At 50.6% G+C, this 20,085-nt stretch overlaps 8 protein-coding genes across 8 annotated transcripts; 5 read left to right on the plus strand and 3 right to left on the minus strand.

Annotated features, from left to right (window-relative positions):
- Positions 1–338: 338 nt before the first annotated feature.
- N7506_002019 (M protein repeat protein) lies at positions 339–3,065 on the plus strand (the record flags this gene model as incomplete). Its single annotated transcript, XM_056951315.1, has 4 exons — positions 339–528; positions 585–2,059; positions 2,117–2,477; positions 2,599–3,065. 4 exons carry the CDS (start codon positions 339–341, stop codon positions 3,063–3,065), a joined length of 2,493 nt encoding a protein of 830 aa, XP_056817230.1.
- A 688-nt stretch (positions 3,066–3,753) lies between these two features.
- Positions 3,754–5,625, plus strand: N7506_002020 (MFS transporter; the record flags this gene model as incomplete). Its single annotated transcript, XM_056951316.1, has 2 exons — positions 3,754–4,654; positions 4,709–5,625. 2 exons carry the CDS (start codon positions 3,754–3,756, stop codon positions 5,623–5,625), a joined length of 1,818 nt encoding a protein of 605 aa, XP_056817231.1.
- Positions 5,626–5,895: 270 nt separating this feature from the next.
- Positions 5,896–7,556, minus strand: N7506_002021 (histidine phosphatase family protein; the record flags this gene model as incomplete). The annotated part of the gene is made up of 3 exons (XM_056951317.1): positions 5,896–6,055; positions 6,110–7,008; positions 7,059–7,556. 3 exons carry the CDS (start codon positions 7,554–7,556, stop codon positions 5,896–5,898), a joined length of 1,557 nt encoding a protein of 518 aa, XP_056817232.1.
- Positions 7,557–7,985: 429 nt separating this feature from the next.
- On the plus strand, positions 7,986–8,984 carry N7506_002022 (phosphatidylinositol-specific phospholipase C; the record flags this gene model as incomplete). The annotated part of the gene is made up of 1 exon (XM_056951318.1): positions 7,986–8,984. The coding sequence occupies one exon, from the start codon at positions 7,986–7,988 to the stop codon at positions 8,982–8,984; it is 999 nt and encodes a 332-aa protein (XP_056817233.1).
- Positions 8,985–9,637: 653 nt separating this feature from the next.
- Positions 9,638–11,085, plus strand: N7506_002023 (uncharacterized protein; the record flags this gene model as incomplete). The annotated part of the gene is made up of 5 exons (XM_056951319.1): positions 9,638–9,802; positions 9,861–9,993; positions 10,044–10,167; positions 10,252–10,661; positions 10,745–11,085. 5 exons carry the CDS (start codon positions 9,638–9,640, stop codon positions 11,083–11,085), a joined length of 1,173 nt encoding a protein of 390 aa, XP_056817234.1.
- Positions 11,086–12,020: 935 nt separating this feature from the next.
- Positions 12,021–12,734, minus strand: N7506_002024 (uncharacterized protein; the record flags this gene model as incomplete). Its single annotated transcript, XM_056951320.1, has 1 exon — positions 12,021–12,734. One exon carries the CDS (start codon positions 12,732–12,734, stop codon positions 12,021–12,023), a length of 714 nt encoding a protein of 237 aa, XP_056817235.1.
- Positions 12,735–13,248: 514 nt separating this feature from the next.
- Positions 13,249–14,115, plus strand: N7506_002025 (uncharacterized protein; the record flags this gene model as incomplete). The annotated part of the gene is made up of 1 exon (XM_056951321.1): positions 13,249–14,115. The coding sequence occupies one exon, from the start codon at positions 13,249–13,251 to the stop codon at positions 14,113–14,115; it is 867 nt and encodes a 288-aa protein (XP_056817236.1).
- A 291-nt stretch (positions 14,116–14,406) lies between these two features.
- On the minus strand, positions 14,407–19,571 carry encA (non-reducing polyketide synthase encA; the record flags this gene model as incomplete). The annotated part of the gene is made up of 4 exons (XM_056951322.1): positions 14,407–15,666; positions 15,718–19,143; positions 19,193–19,498; positions 19,542–19,571. 4 exons carry the CDS (start codon positions 19,569–19,571, stop codon positions 14,407–14,409), a joined length of 5,022 nt encoding a protein of 1,673 aa, XP_056817237.1.
- Between the last annotated feature and the right edge of the window lie 514 nt (positions 19,572–20,085).

Genomic DNA, 20,085 nt, shown 5'->3' on the forward strand with positions numbered 1-20,085 from the left:
TTCTCGAATTGCAATTTTGTGCGCGCCGTTTTTTCTAGCCAGTGGTTTCACTCATGAACTTTGGCTTGTTGGCTTAGCGACTTCTACATCTCAGGTTTCTGCCCAGTACTTTCTACTCGGCATCTTCGCCAGTCTCTCGTTCACGGAGCAAGCCGTCTACAATAGTAACCGGGTCTCAACAAACCCCAAGAATTTATAGACAGAACGATCGAATCGTCCACGACAATCGCGACAACCCGGTGTCCGAGCGCAGCCCCCACCGAATCCATGCGAATGCAACCCGAGGTCTTCGCCGCATCGTAGCCTTTTCGCATTCACTATCACTATAACTTGCTACAATGGCTCAGGAATCGAGCACACAGAAGCCAAAATGGGGCATGGGATCGTTCTTCCAGCAGGCAGTGGCCGGTGTCGAGTCTCGACTGGATCACATCTTGATGGACGAGAACGGAAACCAGACCAACTCGAATGGGAAGCCTGTGGACACTCAGACTGGGGAAACGCCAGCCGCGAAGTCCCCTGTTTCATGTACGAATTCCCCAGAGACACCCATAGGACACCAAAGTTGGCTAACATTCCCCAAGCAATTTCCCGCAGCTCATCAAGCGCCAAGAGGAATGACCGACTTCAGGAGCGTCTTGCCCGCGCCATGGTCAAACAAAACGCTTCGAATCTATCATCGGAGTCCCCGCAAAGCAGAGTTTCGTCGCCCCCTGCTAGCCCGGTACCAAGTAACGGTGCTCGGTCTAGTATGGACATTGATTCTAGCGCTGCGTCCGTCGCAAGTGCACCGGATGATTCCAAGTCTGTGCCCGCCGAAGAGGGAGCCGCAAATGCGTTAGAGTCTCAGAAATTGAACCGTGATTCCGAAGAGATCCCGCGCATCTCAGCAGACATTAGCGTGACAGATTCCGCCCCAAGAGCCTCCGTCGATGTGGCTCAACCTTCCGTTGAACCCGAGAGGGCCGAGAGCAGTCTTGATCTACAACGTCAAGGTGAACTTGGTGCCGTTGCTCCGGCTGACAGTCCCCGGGTCAGTGTCGATGTGAAATCAGATGTCACCGAAGACGCGAACCCTGAAACGGCCCGTATGCAAGCTGATCACAAAGCTGCTGAATCCCGATGGCAGGAGGAAATGCATGGCTACATTGAACGCATAGACGCATTACAATCGAAGCTTAAGTACCTGGCGAAGGACGCTGCAGAATCAGCCAAGAATGCGGCTGCGAGCGCCAAGCCAGGTAGCACGCAGAAACAGCTCCTCGAGAAGGATGAGAAAATTGCTTTGCTACTTGAAGAGGGCCAAAAGTTGTCCAAATCGGAAATGGACCATCGAACCGTAATTAAGAAGCTGCGTCAACAACTAATCGAGACCACGAAATCGCAGACAGAAATGAAGAAGAAGACAGAGAAGCTTGAACGTGATCTGGCCAATTCTGAGCAGCGAGCCAAACGAGCAGAGGCTGCTGAAAAGAGAACGAACGAATCATTGTCCTCCCAAACTAAGTCAACTAAAGACTTGGAGGCTGTTACGAACGAAAGGAACGCTCTCAGTCAAACTGTCCAAGAAATGAAGTCGCAACTGAGTCGCGCGGTCTCTCGTGCTGAAACTGCAGAAAATCAGGCGAACTCTGACGCATTGGACCAAGAGAAGCAACGGGCCGAAGCACTCGAGGAGGAGCTGTCCAATCTGAAGATCGAACATGACATCAGCAAAGAAAAGGCACAGAAGGAGATTACCGAACTGCAAGGGAATGTAGAGCAGGAGAAAGAAAGAGCTCGAATGCTTGAAGCCGAGCTGAAGAGTGAACAGACTGTTCTGGAAAGCAAGATGGAGAGTCTTCGGACCCGTGCCGAAGAAGCCTCATCGGGAGCAACAGGAGAAACCCAGGCCAAACTCCTGCGACAGATCGAAACTCTTCAAACTCAATATGCTGCCGCTAGTGAGAACTGGCACACCCTTGAAGGCTCTTTGCTTTCACGCTTGGCTAGTGTGGAAAAGGAGCGTGACGATACTGGTCGACGGGAAGGTGATTTGCGTAAGAAAATTCGAGAAATGGTAAGATGACGATTTGTGTGAACGATCTGATCAAGTTAACTGACATTATGATTTTAGAACCTCAAGTTTAAGAAGTTCGAAGAAGACTTAGATAACGCGAAAGAAACCGAGCACGACCTCAACAGCAAGCTCGAGGAGCGTATGCAGGAGCTGGAGAAGTTGCAGCAGAAGCTTACGAAGGCGCTAGACGATCTCAGTTCAGCGCAAAAGGATATGGCCGAGCAGAAGAAAACCACCGAAGCAACATGGGTGCAGAAGCTCGAAGACGAGCGGACCAAATGGAGGGACCAACTGCTGGCAAATTCTCCTTCGCAGACACGTGGGGTGTCCCCAGTCGCATCTACCCGGCGCTCGAGCACTCTCGATGCTCTGGCCCCAGGACTGTCAGACTTCCGTCCACCCAGCCGACGCTCGTCCGGTATGCCGTTCGCGTCGCCGGAAATTGGCACGCCGCCTCGACAAAACTCCTATCCTGCTTCGATCACTCAAGCGACGCTCTCTTCCCCCACATCTCAACACCAACCCCTCGATCATGGAAGCGCCATCCATCAGCTTCGAGCCGGATGAGTACTTTGGGGATTCGGGGACTCCGGTCACTCCATCAGCTTACGGCGGTACTCAGGCACCACCGCGGGGCATCAACGACATTATCTCTGAGAATACTGTCGGAGCTGGCCCATCTGTCCAGTTAGTCGAGCGCATGAGTGCGTCCGTGCGCCGCCTCGAGAGTGAGCGGGCTGGCACCAAAGATGAGTTGGCACGGGTCACGACTCAGCGCGATGAGGCTCGGCAACAAGTCGTAGACCTGATGCGCGAGCTCGAAGAAAAGCAGCTCTCTGCTTCTCGCGTGCACGAACTCGAAGCCGAGCTCGAAGATCTCGACCAGCGATATCAGACGACACTGGAAATGCTGGGCGAGAAGAGCGAGCAGGTCGACGAGCTTAATGCTGACATTGCTGATCTCAAAAAGATCTATCGCGAGCTGGTTGACAGCACGATGAAATAAAGCCTATCTGAGATCCAACCGTCAAGTGGCGTTTTTGGAGGCCCGATAGGATCAGATGTAAATAAAAATGTACAGATTCATGACGCAAGGATTCCCGACCAGGCAGGATTTTCGTATTCGACTCTTGGCACTTGACTCATAGATGCTAGGGACATTGCGGACTTACATCGACGGAGTTAAGCTCGACCGAATTGAGGCAATGGCGCGATCCATGGATCTGTCCGATTGATCTGTCAGCAGAGCTTATTTGCACGAGGTGCCAAGGATCTCTCTTAGGCCTCCCATGGAAATCAATCAAAAGTCTCTGCTTACCCGCGTATACGAGCTGGCGTGGGTGCTGCTACGTTCGGAATCGGGCTAATCCAAACGACTCTTTCTCTGAAGGGTAATATGGCGTTTGAGAGGCCGTCTGATAGGCTTATCATAAGCCGCATTCACACGTTGCCAAGGTGATTATTAAGACGATTTTTCTGATTATTAGCTGCACCTGCTTGGGAATCAACCTGATTATATGCACGGATTTAAAATCAATTGTCCAAATTCCGAGAATCGCACAGAATCTTGCCTGGGTGGAAATGTGTCGAAAATATGTATATATCATGTCTGTCCTACCTTCCATGATGTATCAAGTTCCTCAACCAGCTGTCTCCCGCCAAATTACCCTTGGTAGCTACCTTGTATATTAAAAATGGAGGCCGTCATTCGAGATGCGCCCTTCGGGCAGCTTGTCCGATACTTGACCAAAAACAAATACTTCCAATACCCCGAAGAAAAGCCTGACTTCAAGCTTCCCGACACATGGCTGGAGCTTCTGAATGATTCCGCAAGTATCATCGGAGATGAAAAGGTTATCTCACCAGAGACAAATCACAACAGTCACAACAGTCACAACAGTCACAACAGTCACAACAGTCACAACAGTCACAACAGTCACAACAGTCACAACAGTCACAACAGTCACAACAGTCACAGTAGTGAGCCTTTGAGCCGAGCCTCCACCCAGGCTTCCCAAATCGAAGCCCGCCTACAGCTCGAGGAACAACATGAGATCGAGAAAACAAAGTCCATTCCAATTGCGCCGAAGAAGACAAAAGATGGGGCCATCCTCGTCGACTGGTACTATACCGACGACTCGGACAATCCTCACAATTGGTCTAATCGAAAGCGTGCTCTCATTGCCACCATCATCTGTTTATACACTTTCGTTGTATACACGACCTCCGCTATCTATACCTCCTCCACAGAGGGTATCATGAGGGAGTTTGGTGTGGACACTCTGCTCGCAACACTGGGTCTGTCGCTTTATGTCCTTGGTTATGGTATCGGTCCATTGGCCTTCTCTCCATTGAGTGAGATCCCTGTCATCGGTCGCAACCCGGTCTACATCATCACCATGTTCCTCTTCGTCATCATCTCTATCCCAACAGCTCTGGTGAAGAACTTCGCCGGTCTGATGGTACTTCGTTTCCTGCAGGGCTTCTTCGGCTCCCCCTGTCTTGCCTCTGGAGGTGCCTCCATCCAAGACATGTATAGCTTGATGGCTCTTCCCTACGCCATGATGGCTTGGGTCTCCGCCGCTTACTGTGGACGTAAGTCTTTCCCACTACTCATCATACACATCTTGATACTAACATAAATTCCAGCTGCTCTCGGCCCCCTACTCAGTGGCTTCGCCGTCCCCGTGAAAGGCTGGCGCTGGTCTCTATACATCTCAATCTGGGCCTCCGCGCCGGTCCTGATCGTGATGTTCCTGTTTCTCCCAGAAACCAGCAGCGCAACCATCCTGCTCAGACGCGCAAGCCGCCTCCGCAAGATCCATAACAACGAGCGCTTCATGGCTCAATCTGAGATCGACCAGCGGAACATGCGCGTTTCAGCAGTTGCCATTGATGCCCTCATCAAGCCTCTGGAAATCACCATCAAAGATCCCGCAGTGCTCTTCGTCCAGATCTACACTGCCATCATCTACGGCATCTACTACTCCTTCTTCGAGGTCTTCCCTCTCGTCTACCCAGTCGACTACGGTATGAACCTCGGCCAGATCGGTCTCGTCTTCCTGTGTATTCTGGTTTCATGTATTCTGGGTATCGCCGTCTACGTCGCTTACATCCACTACTGGATGAACCCCCGCATTCGCCGCTTCGGATTCGGTGCTCAGGAGTCTCGTCTCATCCCTGCTCTACCGGCCTCTTTCGGTCCTACTATTGGTCTCTTCCTCTTTGCTTGGACGGCGCGTGAGTCTATTCATTGGATTGCGCCAACTATCGGTATCACCATCTATGGTGCGACCGTGTTCATCGTTATGCAGTGTATCTTTGTCTATATCCCTCTAAGCTACCCGCAGTACGCGGCTAGCTTGTTCGCTGCGAATGATTTCTTCCGCAGTGCTCTTGCTTGTGGAAGTGTGTTGTTTGCGCACCCGCTCTTTGGAAACTTGGGCGTCGCTCGCGGTGTCAGTCTTCTTGGTGGATTGAGTGTTATTGGTATTATTGGTATCTGGCTGCTTTACTTCTATGGTCACCGACTCCGTGCTCTGAGCAAGTTTGCTCTCTCGGAATAGGGGTCTGACTGAATGGTCCTTGGTGCCCTGGGGGCAGCAGAAAGATATGCACATCATTTGTCTATATTGAGAGGGAAGCCTGGAGTGCTCCCATTATAAAAGAGATATTTAATTAATCATTAATGAACCGAGTACTTTTTTTGTTTGCAAAATTTATTTTTCCATTAGAAGTTTGAGTGAGACGAGAAAGCACCAGGAGAGAACCTCCAGGGCTAGCATCGGCCAAACCTTGGAAGGTTGAAACTTCAGTAGACTCCCCAAGGAGACCACTCATCCACAAAGGGAAGTGATATCTTCAGGGACATATGTGCTCAGAATGTCAATGAGATCGGACAGCGGAACCCAATCAAGAACCCCGTGGATACTTCGCAACGGATGACCACTGTACAACACACGAGCGTAGAATGAATGTTCACTGCCTTCGGTTTCCCTGTAATCCATGTCAGACATTAGGAGATCGGAAGAACTAGACCGAGGTACTTACCAGACTTCGAAAGCAACATTAGATGCCATAGCCGGCCAGCGAAGCGCCGAAATTCCCAGAGCACCCAAAATAGGACCAATGTCACCATCGTGGATGAAGATATGGCTGTAGTCAAGAGAGGATTTCCCGTCTTGAACAGCCTGCAAGCGAGAGACGATCTCGCCAATGAAAAGACCTTCAACAACTTGGATGTACTTCACCACATCCGGATTCGTGCGCCAGTAGTAGTTCCACTCCCAATCACCAGCGCGGAAAACCTCCTCAGCCATCTCCATAGTGACGCAGGCCGAGGAGTTTGACAAGCTGCAGGGGAGTGCATATCCATTACAAAGACGACCCTGGAAGTTGTCCGAGAAGTGGTCAAATGTGCTCTGCCACGAACTATCTGTTGCGCCCAACATTGAGCCCAGCTTCGAGCGGAGCTCCTCAGTTACAGTCAAATGTTCCTTCCACTCAGAGGTAGACTTGAGACTAGAGAGTGTCGAGCTAACCGCTGCGCAAGAGTATCCCTCGTTAACAGTATCGACAGATGAGACCATCTGATGCAACGGCAAAGCCCCCTTGTATTCCGGCCAGACACCACGCAAGACCGCGCCAGCTGAAGCCTGGGTTAGAGCAGACTCGCTGGAGCGGAACCAAACGCGACCGTTTGGAGTCTTGGGAATCAGCCCAAGCTTCTTGCCGTAGACCGACCACAGATCTTTACCATGCTGGAACCCATCCTCCACACCGCCAATGGTGATTTGCGGGTACTGGCATGTGCCATTGACACCAGGTGTGAAGGGGTTGGTGGGGTCTTGATATGTCTGGGCATACATTGGCATGGGCTGAATGCCACTTGCGCTGTCAGGACCTGCGTACAGGTACGGCCGGACGTCATCACAGTGATAGGCTTGATTCTGCGATTGATTAGTAGGTGGAATGATCTCGTTTGACATCGCGTCGTTACCTCGCCTCCTGGGAGGATGTTGTACGGAGTACGCCGTTGATGACGCTGGAGATATTCCAAGTACACAAGTTTGCCTTTAGCCGACCCGTTGGCGAGAGCCCCGGGTAGCTCGTACTCCTCTGAACGAGGGTGCGGCATGGAGCAGTAGTCATAGGTTCCGTAAGGGCTTCCCCTGGTCGGACCATGGGTGTCAGCCTTGTAGATACCGCCATATGTCCCAATGGAGCTGTTGGCAATGTAGGCGGTGTCATTCAAGGCCGGGGGATAAAAGGTATCCCTTGGGCTGAGAGCCAGCGCGGCCCCAGCGGCGGAAAGAACAACGAGATTGCGCATGTTGTTGACTGGTTGTGGTGAAGAGAACCACACGCGTCGGAGGTCTTCAAATATAAAGACCTCAAAACAGACAGCAGCTAATCCCAGCGCGATAAAAAAGAAGCTCCACATTCTGCGCGCCAGTCGCGACTCAACGTTCGGCACACGTGCGTGGGTGTCAACCATGTGGCTTCAATCCTCGCAAGCGAGATGAGCTTCCATCGAATGTGGTTAGTTTGACGAGAAAATATCGGCGACCGCATGAATCAGCGCCCAGAGCGGAGTGTTGTAACTCATGGTGGAATGAGGGGTGCACAACAGTGTGGACGGGTGTGGACGGACACGGCAGTGACAGGTAAGGTTGGCGGGCCCCTGAGGCATCAACCTTACTAACATTGGAATTTCAGCGCTTCAACTTCAACCGCCTCCAAACCCTCGGTCGCTGTTTAAATCAACAAGGCGACATGTGGAAGCCTACGATATTTGTGGCCTTGGCTCTAGGCGCGTCGTCCGCGGCTTCATCCCTTGCGGACCTCGCACTCCAAAAAGATCCTCGACGATGCCAAACCAATATTCGGGCCTTATACTCGCAACACAGGAAACAAAGCAACATGGATGCGAAACTACCCAGATGACACTTTGCTGGTTCATATGAACATCCCCGGCACCCATGACAGCGCAACGTGGAACTACACACAAGCGTCGCAAGATGCGATGAAAGGCATCACCGACCTCAACGAGATCAATGTCCCAGCGCCGGAGGCATTTCGCTGCCAAGAATTACCTTTGATCTACATGCTCAACATGGGGATTCGCGCGTTTGACTTGCGTTATGCATTCGACCCAACGAACACTAGCTTGGTTTTCTATCACAAACAAGCTCTACTCTCGGAAACAGCCACCGTTGGCGATGTATTGTATGGGGTCTACCAATGGCTGGACGATCACCCATCCGAGACAGTCTTTCTCTCACTGCAGTATGAGAGCTCGACAGCCCTCCACGCCTCGAACGACGCGGCCTTGCAACGGCTGCTGCACAAGACGCTAACATCCCCAGCCGCCCGACAATACTTTGTCCAAACCAAAGACAAGCTGGGAAAACTAGGCGACGCACGTGGCAAGATCAATCTGTTGCGTCGTTTCGATCTGGACAAGTTACCGCAAACCTACACGACCACACTGCCGGGCCTGCATTTCTCGCCTAGTCTTTGGACTGATAACGGTCCTGGGATTGAACTGGTTTACAATACCGCGGAGAACCTGACAGCTTACATCGAAGACTACTACCAGCCCCTCACTCCAATGGGGTCCGATGCAAAGGAGAATATTCAGTGGAAGTGCAATGCTACCGTGAAACACATCGAAAAAGCCACGACGCAACATCCGGATAATTTGTTCTGGACTTTTGCATCCGCCACGAATACCCCGAACGAACCTCCAATTTGGCCTCGCATAATGGCCTTGGGGAACGGCACGGAATATACTGCAGAAGGTGGAGTCAACCAGTTCCTGGTTTCTTTCCTGAAAGGACAGCAGGGAAAGCGGGTGGGAATTGTGATGTTCGATTTCTTTGATCAGCCAGCCGAGCTGATTGATACCTTTTTGGGATTGTAGTAGGCGATATTGAAACATAAGCTGCCTAATACCTGCTGCCGACCTCGGAATAGCTTCTTGCAAAGTAGTTAAACAAGCGTGCCCTTTGTACTCCGTACTCCGTACTGAGAACCTTGGAAGAATTAGATCGATTATGAGAATATTCCGATCCGCACCAAGCGCGGTCTCCGATTTGAAGACAAAAGTGACTATCGCATTACTCCATGGAGCCAGTGGAGCAAACAACAAAGTTCGGTCACCATTTGCTAGCTGCTTGCTGCTTGCTTTTTCCCGCCCTCAATCAGAAAGTGGAAAGATCGACGTGGGTCCTCTTGCTTCACATGCATGAGTACGGTGTACATACTCCGTACATATGTGACCGTGAACATAGCCATAGCATTGTTTGATAAGTGGATTTGCTTCATCTATTGGCTCTCGCATATGGCGCACTTCGCGCCTCTTCCCAAGGTTCCCCCACACGGCGGGACCGGAGTGTTACGATATAACTCCATGGAGTCAATTAAACGATTCGAGCTCTATCCACACCTGTTCCGGATGTGACCACATCCAAGCAGGGACGGGCCACTACGTTCAGGTATAAGTAGAGGCTGGCCACTTCCTTTTGCTTTGTCTATCTTCCTAGCCAACATATCTCGACTCGCACACATCTCATGATGACCGACTCAATCATTCTGTCGTTGACCGACCAAATTAGACAGGAGATCTCTGGTGAGGCTGTCTCTCCTGGCCACCAACATGCTCGGCTTCTTCAACTCGCCGATGAGTTGAAATTGGCCATCGAGACCCCCACCGAGACCGTTCTCCGTTTGATCTACCAGGTGAGTTATTTGGCGCCTGCCATTTCCCCAAAGTTCCTCATATTGACTCTTGTTCTAGCCCCCAGAAAATGCTGCTCTGCGCACCGTTGTAGATATGGGGATCTTCCCACTCTTGATCAGAGACGGCCAGAAGAATGGCCTTACTGCGACGGATATAGCTCTCTGTACTGGAGCAGACAGAGCATTGATCGGTAAGTGAACATCAAAATCAAAACAGCAGCCTTCTGATACAAGTCCAAAGTTCGCCTGATGAGAGTGATGAGCGCCCTCGGTCTATGCACAAACATCGAGCCAGAAGTCTACCGACCCAATGAGAAGACTATCACAATGACGCAGCCCATAGGCCAAGATGGAGTCCCTTGCATGTGAGTTCTAGACTCAACTCCGCTTCATTCCCGAAAATAGAACTGACACCTCCAGTTACGACCTCACCGTTCCCACACTCTCAGCAAGCTCCCAGAGTACCTCCGAGAGCACAGCTATAGCAACCCCGAAGAATATGCCTCATCTCCCATGCAATGGGCCGTTGGACAGAGCCAGTTTGAGTGGCTTGCCAAGAATAAACGCCACCAAGCTCTCTTCAACTCATACATGTCCAGTCGACGAGAAGGAAAACCCAATTGGTTTGACGTCTACCCCCTGGACAGACTAACAGACGGGGCAAGTGCCCACCCGGAAGCTGTATTCCTGGTTGACATTGGCGGGAACCAAGGTCATGATCTCGGGAAGTTTGTCTCCGAGTACAGACCGAAGCCGGGCCGACTTATCCTACAGGATCTGCCTAAGATTGTTTCAACAGTTGACCGAACTGGAATTGAGACAATGGGATACAGTTTTCTGGACCCACAGCCCGTGAAAAGTGAGCTTGTTCCCAAATCCCCTACGTGGCCACAGTATAATAATACAACGGCTGGCTGGATAACGCTAACGGTGTTTCAATAGATGCACGCGCATATTACTTCCGGGCTATTTTCCACGACTGGCCAGACCACATTTGCCAGAAGATTCTCTTGAACACAGCTGCAGCTATGGACCCCACGTACTCGCGCATCATCATTGTGGACTTTGTTCTCCCTGACACCAATGCGGGACGAATGCAGTCTGCAATGGATATCCAAATGATGAGCATTGGTGCGGGAGTGGAGAGATCGAAGCGTCAGTGGACTGAGCTTTTGGCTAGTGTTGGGCTGATGATCAGCGGAATCTGGAACTCGAGTCCAGGAATGGAGTCGATCATCGAGGTTGTTCCCGCTCTTGGCGCGTCCGTGAGTGAGCTTGATTAAGGGGACCTCACATTGATTACGGCGTTTCGGATTCATTTTTGTTATATTTGAATTAGATCTCAGAAGTATTGGCCTAGCAAACAGTGCAAATGAAAGATTCCCAAGAATATCCATTTGTCTACTTAGCGTACTCGGAAATAGATCATGTCATTCGCGTGCCAAATGCCCGAGCCGTGTAAAGACATCGCCACCCGTCAGACGCCCGGCCCACCGAAAAGCTTGTCTTATGCTGATCAGCGATCAGATAAGATTTTCCACCCTGCCCGGGTTTCTGTTTTGCCCCGTGCCGTTTTGTTGTACTAGTGTCGAAAAGATCGTCAACCGTTTCTGTTTAGAGACTCAAAGGCGTTGATCATCATTTTAGATACCATCACTTTGCCGAGGGGCATTGAGTTTCACGAAGAACTTAATGAAAAGCAAGCTTTCAGTGAGTTTAAGTCAATAAATCCTAAAGTCAGTGGTCTATGCAGGTCAGATCTACCGGTGGTTTAGAATGGTATAGTCTAAGGTAGGCCCGAGGTAGGCCGGGCTTGGCGTGCATTAGCAGAGACACCGAAGGCACGTAGAGGAGGATGGATAATGGATTTCCGAGGTTCTACCTGGGACAGTGGAAGTTTCAAATATCTGCCAACTTAATTACGTTATCAGGCGACCGTTAACTGGTCCACTGTGAATAAGGGTCCTCTTGATACCTGTGAGTTTCCAAGGGTTGGCTCCTATTGTAGAATGGACAGAGTTCCAAGTTTGTATGTGGTTATTATTTCAATAAACTAAAAAGCAAAAAGTTCCAATCAAACTGTAGGAATAGGACTGGCTTTTCGGCCAGCGAAATATAATAGCACAGCACGTTGCCGCCAGTGAAAGTAGATCGCAGGGCTAATACAAGGGTAACACATAAAACGCCAAATAACATGAAGGAAGTCCGCTTGGTATAATCACTCTGCTGCCAACAACTTATCCACCAGACTCGCCCAGCTGGGTATGTTGGTTTGACGGCCCGAAAGCACGCTCATCTTCCAACTCTCCCACTTAGGCGTATCCAAGGAAAAGACAAGACTAGCACAGCGTGCCAGCTCATGCTTCTCGAGAGCATCATCTTTATCAAGACAGATAGACCGCCATGCGTCGTCTACTCGATCCACATACTCTCTCACGTTGGAGCATCGACTGTACTTAACCCTCTGCAGATTAAGCCAGCCCGTTTGCGCCAAGGTCCAGTCAGATGGCTTGCAGTGTCTCTCAAGCTTCTCCCACATCTCCCGGGGGTCTGTAAGAGTGCGCACAATGGGCTTGGTAATTGGAGACAAGTTTCTAGTGATGATCAGGGCAGCGGTGGCGTTCAGCTTCTCGAGATCACTATCCAGAGGATGCGAGTGAGGAAGCTGTCCGACTTTGCCCTCCACAATGTCGAGAACGAAGTTGCGCCTTAGCACGACTTTGATTCTGCGACTCCAGATGCGGTAGTCGGAGCGGCCACGTAAAGGCGCGCAGTTGCATTCTATAAGCGACCTATCATCTCCAAACGCCTGCCATGAACTGAAGGCTCGCTCCACGAAGGCGACGGTCTCAGCCAGCTTTCGGGCATTAGGGTCTGGGATGGCTGGAGATGTGGGATATTCAGTCGCTTCGGCGAACTGCTTATCAGCCATATTTACCCGGCGCCTCTTTGCGGGAGAGCTTGCTGGGTCCTCTCCCAAGGGTGTCCGGGGCTGGGGGAGAGGGGACGCTTCTCCAACACTGTGGGAGCGCCCATGGTTTTGATTCTCAGCGGAGCGCGATAAGGCATCAAGGCGAGTCGAGGGTGACCGCAGTTATGGCAAACAAATATATCGTGTATAGTTGAACTAGCCAGATAAAGTTGATGTTGTCGGAGTCCAAGTGATCTGGGGCTCAGCAGCTTGTGAAGAGTTCAAAATGGAACACATTTTCAGGGGATACCTTCAGGTTTCATATATGCCATCAATAAATTGCAAATGAAGGCTGGGGGGTTCCAAGAATGTCAAGTTAAAGTGCATACATTCCTCAGCGCATTTCCATGGTTGACATGCCGATCCCCTGACCGCCTTTCATTCTGCCCCGATCTGTGCTGACGCTCCGACGATGCGGTGTTTACGACAGTCTCGAGAGGCCTAGCTCGACAAGTTCCGAGCTACAGAGATCAATATGGCTCCAGCACTGACCACAGCTAAGCGACCGTACGATCCCGTCGAAGAATCGGCAAGAACAGCTTCCAAAAGACATTGTGGAGACCCCACCGAACCGCAGCTCAGATCGCCCAGTGATTCCTCCGCAGAGCCGTCATTAAATCGACCGAAAGACCAGGATACCGAAAAAATAGAAGAAGACAAACGCTTACTCGACACTATCCGATTTCTCGAGGAGTGGCGGGACACCTATGGCAATGACTCCGAACCTAGGTCCGCCAAATGTGCTGGAGGCCCTTTGGCGGGGCGATACGACTATCGCCGCTGGGCTAGCGAAATGAAAGATGTGTTCATTGCCAACGGAGTGATGGAGGTTATAGAGGGCAAGCTGATTAGCCAGCCCCCAGGCTCCCCCTTGCGGGATGATTTTCTCCGCGTGGAAGCGATCGCCAGGCATCTCCTTGGGATAAACGTGACTGAATCTAATCGCGCACTTCTTTGGCAATCGAGATGTCCATATGAATTTTGGGACAAGCTTCGAAAAACATATCAGCTGTCGCCCTTCGAGCTGTCTTTAGAGGGTTGGAGTCTCATGAAAGAAAAGAAGATCAGCCAGTTCTCCTCAGCACTGGAGTACACTTCAGCTTTGAGTGATGCCTGGCGACAAGTTTGCATGGATCGAGATGATATGTTTCAACAAACTCAGCCTATACTCTGCACTGCTCTACTGCACGGTCTGGATGGGCTCCAGTGGTCACTATGGAAAAACAACCTCGTGAGTGGTGGAAATCTTGAATCTGACTTCGAAACGCTTGCGGGAAAAGTGAGAGAATCAGACCCACTCATGAGAGGGAAGTCCAAGCAACAGAGGCCTATGTTGAAATGATGACCCAGGCCCACAGCGCCGCCGTTCTCATCCATTCGCTCAGGTCTGTGGATGCCTGTGCGACATGAAGCTACGAAGAACCTACTTGACCCATTTTTTATTGATATACCCCATTTTGAAGCAATCAATTGTCAAGATACTCCGTTCGGATACAGTCTATATCGACCCCATGATATCATAAACACTGGGGAGTTCCCTTTTGAAACCACGTTGGGAAATCTTTGCAAGATTCTCTATATGATATGGTTTCTTCAATCCCCCTGATGTGTGAGAGAGAATCATTCCGTCAGATCAACAGTAATCCTTTAACCACGCTTTGAAATCCCCAATGGTGGGACAGTCAAAGAACAACGAGCTGCGCAATTCCAACTGCAGCTCCGTCGCAAATCTTTGCACCAACACGAGAGACATCAACGAGTCGATGCCAATACATGAGAACTCGGTTTCGTCCAAGAGTTCCTCAAGATCGATCTCAGTTTCTTTGCTAATCAAATACATGGCTTGCCCAATGATGGGATTCTCTCCCACGGGTGGTCTGGTGGATATTTGCTCATCTTTGCAAACCATTGGGCTCGCATCTTTGGCTGGACTGGCAGCCCGACTTATGCTTTCCGATGAGCTTGCTCCGCTGGACGGCGTTGAGACCTCATGGGCTTCCGGGGTATATGCAGGAGGCTGTCTGGTAACATGAGCAGGCTCGGCAGCACTGTTCTTATCAGGCGAACTGAAAAATTGACCCAGAAGAGAGCGCGGGAATGTGCGGAATGTGACACCCCCAACCAATCCAACAATCTCATCATCTTGCAGAATAAAGACATCTCCTGCATAGAATCCCGACTGTTTGGGTACGGGCGTCATCTTCACATAACACATATACGGACGACCGGAAACCAACGGGCGCGCGAAACGCATGGATTTCCACCCGGGTGTGACAAAGAAATTCTTGCGATGATCAACTGCGTTTCCGCAATTTAAAATGAATCCCGCAAGATGAACGATGCTCTCTATATGGTATGGCGCCACTGTCCACTTGCCCGATGACTCGTCCGGGGCAAGTATCACTTCTGCAGCTGCTTCCAGGCCGTTCAGGATGACGGTTTTCATACCTCGATATTTGTCTGAGTAATCCACAAGACTTCCAAAGAGCATATATACCATATCTCGATTAAGGCGGCTGGCTGTTCCTTGTGTGGCTAGACTTTGCAAAACCTCGATTCGACTGGCGACCAAATGTGAGGTGGACGACCATTCGTCGATCCAAGTCTCGGAATCACCCCATTCAGCTGTGAGTGTTGCAAAATAGTCTGAGGCCCTCTCTCCTTGGTCATCTACAGTGTACCAGAAAAGCTGGACAGAGTCGGTGGCACAATCTGCCACGGCACGTACTTGGATCCACTGGGGCCGAGAGCGGTCCTCTCGTGTGATAAGACCCTGCTTCACTTGCATGTTCTTCAAATTGGTGGCAGGGGTGGCAGACTGGGGTTTGATTCGGATGTGAAGGTACTTGGACAAGGTGAATGCAATGTCTGCATGAATAGACTGCGAGACGGACTGTGGTTAGTTTCAATAGAACGTGAAATCCAAGAACAGACTTTAACTTACTGATGTTACCACTGCACATCCATTCATTTCATGGCCACCCATTCCATCTCGGAAATCTGCTCGCAATATATCAGATTGAACGATGACTTCACCACCATCCTTGTCAATCGTTTCCTTGATAACCTTGTGGATGAAGGCAGTCTGTAATGTGGATGCAGCTTCCTGGGGGCGCTCTCCCAATGGTTTTGCGTCTTTGGTCAGCATCCAGTCTCCGTTGTATTGAATCCAGTAGTTCTTGGCGTTCCACTGATATGCTGGAAGATCCAATAACCGCAGTTGAGACTCGAACGGCGCATGCCATGTCTGCCAGTTGATATTGAATCCAAGATTGTGCAAGTCTGCCATGCTTCGGGAAAATGTGTGCCAATTTTCTTCGTCGCGCCTGAGGCTTGACACCATCATTGTATCCCAGGGCATCGCATTGCGAACAAAGGGACCATATGAGGAATGGGGTCCCACTTCTACCCAGACAGTCTTTGCATCCACCAGTTCCATCTCAACGGCAGTCTTCAGTGCTTCCGTAAACTTAACGGGGCAACGCGTTGCATTACGCATGTAAGTTGCATTGATGGTATGAGCGTCAAAGACGCAGTCGCCCAAGAGTGGAGAGATCACTGGAATTTGAGGCTCTTTGAAAGTCACTCCACTGCATAGTTCCTCATATCGGTCGAGGATAGGACCCATTTGAGCAGAGTGGAATGCATATGGGACAGTGAGTTGTGTGCATCGGTATCCAAGAGCCTCGATCTTGAACCTCGCGCTACTGATCCCCTCAAGCGAGCTGGTCAAAGTGATATCGTTTGGGCCGTTGATACAAGCAACTTCATAAGACTGTCCAATCAGTGCGTCTTGGATTTGCCCCACTGTCGCACGCACTGCCAGCATAGCATGGGTATTTGGCGTACACATTTCTTGCATCAAAAGTGCTCGGTGTCCAACCAGGTAAATGGCGTCGCTTGCAGAGAGGACACCCGCGGCGTAGAGAGCGGCAAACTCTCCAAGGCTTGCTCCAATAGTGACACATGGCTTTACTCCGAGACTTTCCCAAAATTCGCACAATGCGATACTTGTACAGACGATTGCCAAATGCACAACGATAGGCATCGGCTCGGGAGCGGACTGTCGCTCAACAGGCAGCTGTATGGCCTCAAGGAAAGATGGGAACCCATGACTCAAACAAATATCGTTAAGCTGATTTAGCTGTCTTCGGAATGTCGAATGGGACCCATAGAGTTGGTGTCCAATGCCCATGTAGAAGCTCCCTTGGCCGGAAAACACGAAGGCAGTGGAAGGTATCGTACTGCTGATGGGTCGGTGTGATTCCGCTGTGACCAAGTGCTTCTCAAGTTGCCGAGCGATTGTATCTGTTGAATTCCCATGCACAGCAATGCGATGGTTGTGATGCATACGGCGAGCTGTTGTGGTATATGAAAGATGCGGAAGATCGTCTGTCGACATGCCCTTGATAAATACTAAGAGCGCTTCCAAGTTTTTCTTCAGTGAGATCTTGCTTTTGGCGGAAATCGTCACTGTGAATGCCGTTCGAATGTCCTTCTCGGGTTCATGGCGCGCTGGGGGCTCTTCAAGCAAGAGAGTGGTGTTACCGCCAGCAGCACTAAAATTGTTGACAACTACATAGCGCTTTCTTGTCGAGCTTCGAGGCCATGAGACTTGTTCCTGGGGTATTCGGACGTTGAGACGACCCAGATCCGGGAATGCAGGGTTCAGTACAGTCTTGATTCCCACATGTCTTGGGATCATACCTTTCTGCAGGCTCAGCAGAACTTTTATTAGGGCCATGATACCAGCAGCGGCCTCTCCGTGTCCTACATTGGCTTTAACTGACCCAATGTGCAACGGTTGTGTCCTTGTGCGGTTTGGAGCCGCAGGACTAAAGACCGAGGTCACCGACTCGATCTCAGTTGCGTCACCTGCCTGTGTACCAGTACCATGCATTTCAACCAAGTCCACATCAAGGGGATCAATGCCAGCATTTCTCATGACTCGGCGATATAGATCGGCCTGTGTCGGAGCATGTGGGTGGGTTATGGAAATGGCATCGGCAGAATGATTGGTCGCAGAACTCATGATGACACCCAGAATATTGTCGTTGTCTCTTTCTGCATCATCCAATCGCTTCAAAACGATAGATCCAATTCCATCTGCTCGGCAATATCCGTCCGCGGTAGCATCGAATGTTTTGCAGCCCCCTGTCTTCGAGAGAAAATGGCCTCGGCTCAGTCCCGCAAAGCCATCACTGTTAGTGAGAATATTGAGACCTCCCGCAACTACCATATTGCTGTCTCCATGTAGCAGGGATGTGCAAGCAATCTGGATCGTCGCTAAACTGGAAGAACAGGCAGTATCGCAGTTGAAACTTGGTCCACTGAATTTGAAAAAGTAGTTTATACGTCCTGGCGCAAACGCCCGACAGCCTCCAGGAATAAAGTAGGTGTCAACTGTCTGACCGGCGTTGACTTCACGATAATCATCGCTCGATTGGCCGTAGAATGTCGAGATACCTGTCCTATCGGTAGATTCTGTGCGATCTGGCACAAATCCGGACTGCTCAAGGGCTTCGTATGCCGTCACCAGCGCAAGGCGATGCATTGGATCAGTTTGGGCTGCTTCTCTGGGTGACATATCGAAAAATCCGGCATCGAAGAGCCCGGGCTGGTCAATAAAACAGCCGAATGGCGTGAGGCTGGTGTTTCGGGTCTTCCCAGACGGGTCGGTATGACTATCCACATCAAATCTGTCGGCCGGTACCTTTTGGTGTACATCACGCCCTTCTTTCAGCAAGTCCCAAAACAAATTCAAGTCGTTTGCACCACCGGGCATTCGACATGACATTCCCACAATGGCGATTTTGGAGTCTTCGTGTCTGAGGGGGGCAGGATCAGTCGAATCCTGGTCAATCCAGCCCATCAAATCGAGAATCTGGAAGTCGCATTCAGAACCTCTTCTGCTTCCATGGGAAACAATCTCTGTAGCCAAACTACATGACCCGGGGGCAAACACAGAGCACCTTCCCCCAGCGGTTTTGATCACATTGAGGGCCCCTTCTCTTGCCATTTTTGTCCGAGTGGGACACGTGAGAAGCTCATGGACAACTGCTGAAAATAGACCACGAGGAGTTGTTGCTTGAATCGGGAGACTGTTTGCGTTTGAGATCAAAGGGGAGCTGACCATCACTCGTTCCATCACCGCTCCATTTGCAGTTTTCATGATGGAGGCAACATGACTGGAGTTGAAGATATGTGGTGCATGGCTGAGGCCTCCGTAAATGGGCAAGTAAACGTAGCGTGTTGATCGAAGACGTTCAGAAACCCTGAAGAGCTTCTTCAATTTTGAAGGAGGACCACTGATGGTGATGGTGTCGTCGCTGACCGCGCTGACAAAAACGTGGCTAGGAAGCGGATTATGCTGGCCTCGATTAGTTACCACCTCGATGAATCTGTGACTGCTATCTCACCGTCGATATATTAAAACTCTCAAGTTCTTTTCGGACGGAATCTTCATCGAGCTCTTTGACCGCGGCAGCCCAGCTTTCAGGCGCATTCGATAGGTCCTGAGATTCAATACACCGAGACCTTTGCCCAGCCAATACCCCCATACGTAGAGCAACCCGGATTGCCTCGGCACCAACCTTGGGAAGATCCGCTAGAGTCGGCGAGACAGCGACCGCCGCTCCGGCTAGCAGACTCACGCCGAGGGCAGAGACGCATATTGTGGATTTGGAGGAAGTAAAAGTTTCTGGCTTTTGCTCATAGTATCTGCTCTGGTCAGAGAGTCACCGCGAGTGTATGCAAAGGAAATCTTACCCAATAAAAGTTGTGAGATGCAACAAACATCGTAATATCCCTCCCAGCGCACCTGCTAAAGGTCCCCGTTGCCAATCCTGCCACTCAGCCAAATCTAATGCATTGTCGAATGGAGGTAGCTGGCTCCGTAGCTCTTCTGGCAATTGACGGATTTCTTCACGCAGAATAATTGTTGTGTGAGAAATAAAATCCCTTAGAAGTGAATGATCGCGGAACTTGCTTCGAGCCCGGATTTGACGGAACACCGCGCGAAAGTTTTCCGGGAGCCCGTGGGCGAAACAAAATATATTGAATTGGCTGGGACTCCGCATGTCAAAAGAGCCCAAATTGTGGGCATCCCCGGCGGGCTGAGGATCTGTGGAGTTGAGCAACATTCGGTCGTTCCAAGATTCAATGACTATCAGGTTGAATTTGGACTTCTCTGAAACGCCAAGTTTTATGACCGATTTATACCAAAAGGATCTATCGTCATGCCGTCAGAATGTGGCGCTTATCAAAATAGTTTAGTGTGACATTTTTGCAGACGACGCCCCTTTGTTTAGAT

The sequence above is a fragment of the Penicillium brevicompactum genome, assembly GCF_028827555.1.
Source record: "Penicillium brevicompactum strain IBT 35665 chromosome Unknown utg000001l_segment0_segment0, whole genome shotgun sequence".
In the NCBI taxonomy this organism is placed as follows: Eukaryota; Fungi; Ascomycota; class Eurotiomycetes; order Eurotiales; family Aspergillaceae; genus Penicillium; species Penicillium brevicompactum.